The sequence below is a fragment of the Canis lupus genome, chromosome 18 (genome assembly GCF_011100685.1).
Source record: "Canis lupus familiaris isolate Mischka breed German Shepherd chromosome 18, alternate assembly UU_Cfam_GSD_1.0, whole genome shotgun sequence".
In the NCBI taxonomy this organism is placed as follows: domain Eukaryota; kingdom Metazoa; phylum Chordata; class Mammalia; order Carnivora; family Canidae; genus Canis; species Canis lupus.
This window is the reverse complement of record NC_049239.1, coordinates 25813677-25823393: the sequence shown is the minus strand read 5'-3', so window position 1 is coordinate 25823393 and position 9717 is coordinate 25813677. Positions and strand designations below refer to the sequence as shown.

General features: G+C 56.6%; 1 protein-coding gene and 1 long non-coding RNA gene across 2 annotated transcripts; one reads left to right on the top strand and one right to left on the bottom strand.

The window, feature by feature from the left end:
• Window positions 1–2980: 2980 nt before the first annotated feature.
• LOC119864193 lies at window positions 2981–8801 on the bottom strand. The gene is made up of 3 exons (XR_005373267.1): window positions 7009–8801; window positions 6627–6719; window positions 2981–4712 (listed from the first exon to the last, which is right to left on the bottom strand). It is a non-coding gene; the product is annotated as an uncharacterized LOC119864193 (long non-coding RNA).
• LOC483396 (interferon-induced transmembrane protein 1-like) lies at window positions 8378–9472 on the top strand. The gene is made up of 2 exons (XM_038562905.1): window positions 8378–8633; window positions 9165–9472. The coding sequence occupies exons 1-2, from the start codon at window positions 8454–8456 to the stop codon at window positions 9345–9347; spliced, it is 363 nt and encodes a 120-aa protein (XP_038418833.1). The 5' UTR covers window positions 8378–8453; the 3' UTR covers window positions 9348–9472.
• The last annotated feature ends 245 nt before the right edge of the window (window positions 9473–9717 follow it).

Genomic DNA, 9717 nt, shown 5'->3' with positions numbered 1-9717 from the left:
AAGCATATTAACACATGCATAATGGGTATCCCCAAAGGAGAGGACTGATAGAAGAGGGTCAGAAATTGTGTGTAAAGAAATAAGGACTGAAAACTTGCCAGATGTGGTGAAAAGCATATCCCGTTAAGTTCAACAAATCCACAGGGGGTTCATGCAAAGAGACCCAGCCTGGACACAATATAACCAAACTGCTGAAAGTAAAACCAAAGAGAGAATTTTGAAAGCCCCAAGAGAGGAGCAACTCATCACATACAGGGAATCCCCAGTAAGATGGAAAGGGATACCCCATCAGAACAATGGAGACCCGCTCCTGCCCTGACATGTCACCATCAATCAAGAATCCCATATCCAGCAACAGTAGCCACACGAGTAAAGGAGAATTTAGACATTACGAGATAAACAAAACCAGAAATAATTCTAGGCTAGCAGAACCAGCCAACAAAAATACTAAAAGGAGTTCTTTAGGCTGAAATTAAAAAAAACAGTAGATGGTGACGCAGATACACAGGGAGAAGTATAGCATCCATAGAAGTAACTCTATTTGGAAATATAAGAAACAGTATAAATGTATTTTCATTTGTGACTTTTTTCTGATTTAAAAGGCATTTGCATTAAGAAACATTTTAAATCTGGTATTTATATCAGATATACGCACTGAATAAAGATTTATATTGATGAAAACGTTGCAAAAGATGGAGGAGTGAGTGGAGCTACACAGGGGTAAAAGTTTTGGATATCACTGAAATTAAGTTGGGTTATTTCAAGCCAGTTTATTAAAAGTTAAACTGCTAATATTAATCCCCACAGCAACCACTTTTTCAAAAAAAAGTAACTTGCAAAAAATATATAGTAAAATCAATGAAAAGGAAGTTAAAATACAAATGATCTATATTTCATGCAGAAAAGGCAGTTACTGAGGAATAAAGAAAACAGGAAATAAGACATTTAGAAAAAATGGTAAATCAAAGTCACATTTAACTTAATAATCATATTAAATGTAAATGGGTAAAACATCAAAAAAAATAAAAATAAAAAAAAAATAAATGTAAATGGGTAAAACAATCAAAAGACAGAATGCTAGAAGGGGGTAGAAAAACAAAAATGTGATCCGGATAAAGACAATATACAAGAAATAACCTTCAGATTCGACAACACACATAGGTTGGGAAGATAAACACCCTGAAAAGAGTGACCAGAAGAGGCCTGTGCTGGTGCGACTAATCGTCAGACAGCACGGACATTAAGGCAGTTATCACCAGGTATAATGGAGGGTATTTTTTTATAAAGATTTTTTTTTATTTATTGAGAGAGAGTGTGTGAAAGGGGTGAGGAGCCGAAGGAGACAGAGACTCTCAAGCAGACCCCACACCAAGTGTGGAGCCCAATGCAGAGCTTCATCCTAAGACCCTGAGATCATGACCTGAGCTGAAATCAAGAGTAAGACGCTCAACCAACTGAACCCCCCAGATGCCCCAATGAAGAACATTTTGTAATTAAAAAACAACCAATCCTGGGATCCCTGGGTGGCTCAGCGGTTTAGTGCCTGCCTTTGGCCCAAGGCATGATCATGGAGTCCCGGGATCGAGTCCCACATCGGGCTCCCTGCATGGAGCCTGCTTCTCCCTCTGCCTGTGTCTCTGCCTCTCTCTCTCTCTCTCTCTCTGTGTCTATCATAAATAAATAAATAAATAAATACATACATACATACATACATACATAAATAAATCTTTAAAAAAACAACAACCAATCCATGAACAGGATATAAAAATTATAAACCACAATGAGAGTTAGGATGCTTTACAGATGGCACAGCCCCCACCGTGCATGGTGGAGCTCAAGGACGGCTGCTGCTTGTTGTCCTCTATTGGGACGTCCCTGAAAGGATGCGGATGGAGGGGAACAGGCAATCGAGTCAGCACCAGATGCCATGGCCAACAACGGGCCCATCTTCCCATTTTACAGACTCGGGGGTAAAGAACTGAATTATGAATCTCTTGCCTCACAGACGTCTCAAAACACAACACACGAGCACACGTGTGTACGGAAACCACCGTACAGGCTCCGAAGACACTCCTTGTCCCCGTCAGGGTTCCAGATCCTGATACTGAAAAGACACTTGTTTCACTTCTCAGATACACAGGGCTGGGCTTCTGAATGGGGCGCTCCACGGGGCTTCCGCCTCCCCGAGCAGCCCGTAGAGTGCCATGGTGGGTCCCTCAAGGAAGCTCAAGTTAAGTGAAAGAGGCATGATTCAGTCAAAGTTGGGTAGCAGGGGTGACTTGTGTTCAAAGGTCTGATTTCATTTTCTTTGCTGATAGCTCTAAGTCTCCTCCTTCTCCTCCTTCTCTGCCTCAGGCTGGTGGGAAAGCCTGGGTGCTGTCTTCTTTGGCACTGGGGGTGGCGGGGGGGGAGTTCCAACCATGCCTGGCAAATCGTGCCCCGGCCCCAGTCCCTAGGCTACCATAAAAATCTTGAACAGCCTCCTTGCTCTACTCTCCCAAGCTGTTTTCTTTTCTTTTTTCTTAGGATTTTATTTATTTATTCATGAGAGACACAGAGAGAGGCAGAGACACAGGCTTTGGGAGAAGCAGGCTCCATGTGGGGAGCCTGACGAGGGACTCGATCTCAGGACCCCGGGGTCACGCCCTGAGCCCAAGGCAGACGCTCAACCACTGAGCCCCCCAGGTGCTCCTCTCAAGCCCTTCTTGGACCTGCTGGGGACTGTCCTGCTCTCCCTGTAATGCGTCATTGTGTGAGAAATACACCCAGTCTCGGTCCCTTGGATGTGTGGCCTCATCACATTCCACATTTGAATCAAAAGTTTTGGGTTGGGGGTGTACAGTGTCATCCTGTGGGTGGCCTCACAAGTACACACCAACTAGACTTAACATAACACATGTTCTCCTTATGGGCACACGACATATTCTCCAGGTGGGACACATGTTAGGCTACAAAACAATTCTCAATAAATGCAAAAGGGTTGAAATCGTACAAAATATATTATCTGACCCCAATGAAATACAATTAGATTTCTGTGACAGAAGGAAAACAGAGACATTCCCCGCGGAACCAGAGACCCGAAGAATAGGGTCTATCACAAGATAGACCAGAAAGTGCTTGGAGATGAGTGAAAACCAAACCCAAATGTGTGAACACTTGGGGAGGCAGGGCAAGCAGCACTCGGAGGGAACGCCTCCAGGCAGAGACTGTCGCTTAAAGAGGAGAAAGATGTGAAATCAATACGGGGCTTTTCACCTTGAGAAACCAGAAAAAAAAAAAAAAAAAGGCAAAGTAAAATGCAAGCCAAAGGAAGGAAATGACACAGCTTAGGGCAGGCATAAAGAAAATCGGCAAAACCAAAAATGGATTCTTTGAAAAGACAAACAAAATTGACAAACCTTCAGTTAGATGCAGTAGGAAGAGAAAAATCTCAGATTTCTAAAATCAGACATGAAAGCGGGGACAGTATAATCACCAGTAGCAGAACTACAGAAATTCCGAGGACGGCTGCATACCAGCAGGTCAGATGATCCAGAGGAAACAAAGTCTTACGGACACGGCACCTACACACGGGCTCAAGGGGTCACACAAGATATGGCTACGGGAAAAAGACAGGGGACCCGGTTCAAAATGACAAAGGGCCTGGCTAGACGCGTCTCCAGGGAAGGTGTCCGAGGGCCGGCAAGCAGCACACGAGGAGGTGTTGAGCCTCCTGAGTCACATGCGACACGACGTCCCAGTGAGACGCCACTTTCTGCTGGGATGAGCCTGAGTTTCTTTGTCTTTGACTTTTGGTAGTTTGACTATGACTACATGCGCATCTCTTCGGGGTCATTCTTTGAATTCCTGGCGCTTCTTAGATGTGAGGTTTAGTGGGGGGGGGAGGTTTCCCATCAAATCCGGGAAGCTTTCGGCCATTCTTTCTTCAAATGCTTGTTCTGTGCTTTCTCTCATGCCTGCCTGGGGCCCTCACACGCACGTGGTCCCGCGGTTGGCATCCCACAGGCCTCCGAACCGATTCGTCTGCCTTCTTCAGGCGGGGTGACCCCGATTACCTGCCGTCGTGCTCGCTCACGGACTCTTCCCGTGGGTCAGATGTGCTCCCGGCCCCGTGTGATTTCTCAGCTCGTGAGTGCGCTTCCCAACTTCAGAATCTCTATTTGGTTCTTGTAAAAGTGCTTTCTCCTTCTCTATAGTCTCCCTTAGTAGAACACTATTCTCATATTTTGTCTAACTTGTTGGGCACCAGTTCTTGGGGTTTCTTGATCACACCCGAAAACTTCATCTAGCAAGTCCGGCCCCTGGGAGCAGCCCGGGCCGAATGCTTCCCTCTGCGTGTGCGCCGGGGATTTGTGACTCTTTGCCCGATAATTCCAGTCCGAAAGTGGCCATTGTCGGCGACAGGATCTGGCGGCCTGGGGACGAGGCCCCTGCCCGCGGCTCGTCCTGCTCGCTTGGGGAGGCTGCTGTGTCCGGCCCGTGGCCTTGAGTCCAGGCGGCCGCCGACGGTGCTTCAGCTGCCCTTGCCGAGCCGTGGGTGTGAGCCGTGAGTGCCCACGTTCAGCGCCAGCAGCCCACAGCCGCCCAGTCCTTGCCAGAGGCTTTGGGGGGGCCCAGCCTCAAGCCTCCGGCGGCTTGCACCCCAACCTGGTCACCACCTCCTGCTCAGCAGGGCTTCCAGGTCATCCTGACGCAACAGATCGGTAAGATACCTGTCCGGTCAGAAATATTTCGTTAATATATTTACGTACGTTAAACACGCGTAACCCTTGTGGCAAATGATATCCCGAGAAAGACACAAAGCTCATATGTGAAAATATTAAATAAATGAATGGAAATGACTCACGAGTGAAGGAGTATAAGGCAAACCCGAGGCGCGGGGAGGAGGCGCCTCGCCCACTGCCCCCCACACCTGCCCAGGTTGAGCCCGGCCTGGGGGCCCCCGAGAGCCCCCTGCACCCCGACTCCCCGCCGCGGGGGCCACACTGCCCTCCTTCCCCGCGGGTGTCTCCCAGTGGCACAGCCTGGCTCGTGGCCTGTCCCTGCCGCTGCAGCTCCCGAAGCCACAGCCCTCCGTGTCCCCACCCCTGGAGCCACGGCCCGGGCCAGGCAGCAGCCACCGGCTATGACGGAGAGTCGGGCGGGGGGGCAGGGGGCTGGGGGTGCTGCGAGGTTTTCACCAGCCTGGGCCACTTTCCACCTGTGTCACTTGGGACACACAAGAAGTTGACCAATTGCGACCAATCCGGTCACCTCATTAAAGCCAACCGTTTTCAGAATACCTGAGGTGCTCCCAGGGGCGGTGAGGTGCTCCCAGGGCAGTCAGTGCACTCGGGGTGCGACCGGCGCCCACCTGGGCAACCCCGCCTGCAGCACAGAGTCTCTCACTGGGTCCTGGAATGCACCCCGCAGGCCAAGTGGACACCCCGGTGGAGGGCCAGGCAGCCTCAGCCTCGCCCCAGTCTCACAGGGAGGCACGACCTCTTTGGGGTGCCACTGCCCTCACCGGGCCCAGGGCCCTGGAGCTCCCTCCGGGTCAGTGAGGCCGTCAGACCACAGAGAAATGCCTCGGACACACTCGGAACGGCTCCCCGCGCGGCCCATGCCACAGCCACGCCGGTGACAGTGACAGGACGTGAGCGCGTAAGGCCCCCTGAGACGGCCGTAGGGATGACCAGCAGGTGAAGAAACCGCGGTTCAAGAACGTCTATGAAAACTTAGAACAGTAAGAACTGCTGACTAGGAAGGAAGGTTATACCCTTTCTCCTCTGCCCTCCCCCTCCCTGCCCTTCCCTGTCCCTCCTTCCCTTCCTCCCTCCCCTTCCCTCTCTTCTCTTCCCTCCCCCTCCTTCCCCTTCCCTCCCCCTCCCTCCCCTTCCCTTCTCCTCCTTCCCCTTCCCTCCCCCTCCTTCCCCTTCCCTCCCCCTCCTTCCCCTTCCCTCCTCCTCCTTCCCCTTCCCTCCCTCCCCTTCCCTCCCCCTCTTTCCCTCTCCCTCCCTCCCCTTCCCTCCCCCTCCTTCCCTTTCCCTCCCCCTCCTGCTCTCCCTCTCCCACTCTCTGCCTCCCCCCTCCCACTCCTCTCTCCTTTCCCCTCTCCTCCTCCCCCACCCTCCTTCCCCTTCCCTTCCCCTTCCCTCCTTCTCCCTCCCCCTTCCTCCATCACTCTGCCAGGTCCTCAAGGTGCAGACTCCTCTCCAGACTGAAGAGGCCAGACACAGGGCTCCCCTCCCCTAGCAGCATCCAGAGGGCTTCATCCTGGGAGGAGGGACTTCGCCTTGCCTGGCTGCCTACTGCTGAGTCTCTGCCGAGCCCCAGGAGAGTGAAGTCCAGAGACTGGGGCTCCCTCTGCCCAGCTCCCCATCCCCATCTTTGCATAGAAGCTGTGCCTGGGCCTTGCAGCACAGAGATGGGGGACCCCGGCTGTCCTTTGGGTCCTGAGAGCAATGCTCTCTGTCCACTGAGCACTCGGCTCCTCAGAGCCAAGTTCCCACCGCCGCTCCAGGGAAGTGGCTCAGATGTCTTGCTGGGAAGAGAGGCAGGGCTTAGAAGCAGGTAGTTCCTGACCTCTCCCCCAGACACTGCTTTCCTCTGCAACAGAGCCTGAGGTTCAAGCCAAGGGGACTCACAGAAACGGTGCAGCCCGCAATAAAGGGGGGACAGGCCGGGACTCAGGGAAGACACAATCTCAGCTGTGGGTCAGCTCATCCGCAGAACGAACCCTGGAATACATACGTGGAGTGAACATTCCTGGGGTCGGAAAAATATCAAACATTCACATCAGAAAATATTCCTTCGAAGGAGCCAGACCTTGGTTGGATTAATGTGCAGAGCGATTTATACAACAAGGCAGGGTTGAAATGGTAGAGGGATCAGTGACCAGTTAGGGGGGCTCAGGAGGACGTGGTCCCGCGTCCCTGCCAACACAACATGTGGCCTTGGGCTGGGGTCACAGGGGAGAAAAACTACCCAAGCCAGGCACTCATGTTAGAGCGAGAGGCAAGAACGAACCTGGGAACCGGAAACCAGAGCCGGAATTGCTGCCGCATGTCCTGCGGACCGAGTTTCCACCAGAAACCGCTGAGGCACCCGAGGGAAGACGGCCCATGTTCTGGAAGGAGCAGCCGCCAGGCACCAGCAAGAGTCCGACGTGGCCTGGACAACGGGAAAGGACCCCAAAGAGCCGGGTCCAAGGCCGCGGGGCTGAGGGAAGGGGCTCGGGGCCCAGGAAGCCGCGAGGCTTCATCTCAACAGGCCGTCCGTAAGAGGACAGGCCGCGTCTACGCGGACGTGGAAGATCCGGCGCTGAGGAGGACGTCGCTGCAGTGGATCAAGGGGACACGAGCGTCTGCGGGAGACCTGGCGAAGGCCCCTGAGTCCTGAGCTCCCGGGACCCCGCCCCATGCCCCGTGGGGGACCAGGGACAGGACAGGGCCTGGTGCTCCCGGCTGGCAGGGACCCGGTGCTGGGACGTCTGCCCGGAGCAGGCTGTCCTCTGTGGCCTCAGGGGAGCCCAAGGCCACCAGCCGCGGGGCCAGCGGGGCGCAGGGAGTGGTGTGGCGGGCAGGCCACAGTCCTGGTGGCTGGCACCCGATCCCGGGTGACACACGCACCCCCACAGCGGGCCTGGGTACTCGGGGCACCCCAGGACGTGGGCAATAGCTGAGCGCTGCGGGAGGCCCTGCGGGGCCAGGTCACCTCCCTGCAACCCCAGGACCGAGGGCCGGCCGTGGTGACAGAGGGCGCAGCCCAGAGGGAAGATGCCCACAGGGGACGCAGAGCCGCTGTGAGGTGCCCAGGACTGCCGTGCCCCGCGTCGCCCATGGCGGCCCGCGTGCCAGCAGCTGCGTGCCAGCGTGTCACCGCTGCAGGACACAGGCCCTGCGTCCACACGACAGGGTCTCCGGGGCCCCAGGGAGGAACAAAGCAGCCACAGACACTAAGACGCCTGAGATGCGGCTGCAGCACACGAGCCCAGGGAGAATCCCAGATGCGCAGACACGCGGCAGCCCCGCGGAGGGCAGCCCCAAGGGGCGCACGGGGACCCACGACCACCAGGTGCTTGGCATAGGCCCCGGGCGGCGACGGCGGACCCGGAGGGCACCCACGTCAGGTGCCACACGCACATCCTGCACCTAAGCGCCAGGCCCGCAAATGCACGGCAGGAATGTGCTGGAGGCCCAGGGCCCCCCGCTGCCAGTGGGTGCAGCAGCACCTTGTGTGAGGCCGTTGACTTGACAATAGATCAAGGACAATAAGATATGAGTCAGGCAGATGACAGTGAGTGACAGGCCTCAGCAGCCCGGCCTAGCCCCCGCCCACGGAGCCTGCACAGCACCAGGAAACCAAGCCCAACCTACCCCCAGGCCCTGCCCAGCTCCCGGCCACACCTGCTTGGGGCCACATGGCCACCTGCACTCTTCTTCCCCGGGCACGCCTGTGCCTCCCCTCGAGAGATGATGCAGAACAAGGTGGACGTGCGGGGGGCCCTCCTGAGCACGGCTCCTGCGACAACCACGGTGATCAACGTCCCGGAGGAGACGGTCGTGCCCGACCATGTCGTCTGGTCCCTGTTCAACACCATCTTCCTGAACTCGTTCTGCCTGGGCTTCGTGGCCTTCGTCTACTCCGTGAAGGTGGGTGGGTGCGGGCCGGGGCCTCCGCCCAGGGTGCCAACCTCAGGGACTCCCGCCCAGAGGGCGCTCGCGGGAGCCCACGTGTGTGTGGTGAGTGCGCGGCCCATGTGGCTGGCCCCAGGAAGGCGCGGGGAGGCCACACGTGGTGCCAGCGGAGGGCAGGGTCCCCCTGTGCCCACCATCCCCAGAAGCTCTCCTACCCCCTGGAGCCTCCGCACATCGAATTTGGAACCCGAGTCTGGGCCAGAGGAAGCCACTGCCCTGAACGCTGCTCAGCCTGACGGGGCGAGTGGCCAGGGAGGGGCCCAGAGCCGGGCAGGGGTGACCCCGGGGTGTCCAGAGGGGGCCGAGGGCCGAGGAAGGACGTGGAGGCCCCAGAACGGACAGGCCCCGGGGCCCCGACCTGCTCAGGCTCCAGGGAGGTGGACGGGGTCCCAGGTGGGGGTGAAGGGCAGGGCCCGCCAGGGCGCCCCTGAGTCCCTGGTCTGGGAGGACCCGCCCCTCACCCCACTGTCTGCGTGTCGTCCCCAGGCCAGGGACCGGAAGATGGTGGGCGACCTGACCGGGGCGCAGAGCTTCGCCTCCACCGCCAGGTGCCTCAACATCTGGGCACTGGTCCTGGGCATCATATCCATTGTCCTTCTGGGCATGGCCTATGCCGCGGCCTACGGGGCCCTGTTACAGGTCATGCAGGAGAGCGGCCGCTACCACTAAGAGCCCCCGCAGGACGCCCTGGGCCCCTCCTCGCCCGCCGGCTGCGCCCCAGCCCCCAGCCCTCTGCTCCAGGTGCACAGACTGGCCTGTGTGCAGCCGACTTGAATAAAGAGCCCTGTGTGTGACATGCTGTGACCTCCCTCCCGGGGCCGGGGGATGTGCGGGGAGCCCCCGGTGCCCTGGGCCTGAGCACACCAGCCCCCTGCCCAGTGTGGGGCTCTGGGGGGCAGGCACGTCCTCGGGCTTGGCTGGTGCTGGTGCCTGGTAGGAGCAAGGCCTGGCCAGGGTCCTGGGGGGTCCCTGACCCAAGGACGCCACGAGTCCAGCACAGCCTGGGTCCCCAGGGTCAGGCTCTGCCTTCCAGGTGTGT

Excerpts from the sequence above, each read along its gene's own strand:
- LOC483396 (XM_038562905.1), top strand. The coding sequence starts at position 8,454 with ATGATGCAGAACAAGGTGGACGTGCGGGGGGCCCTCCTGAGCACGGCT. Across the intron at positions 8,634-9,164 it reads CCTTCGTCTACTCCGTGAAG|GCCAGGGACCGGAAGATGGT; the intron begins GTGGGTGGGTGC and ends TGTCGTCCCCAG.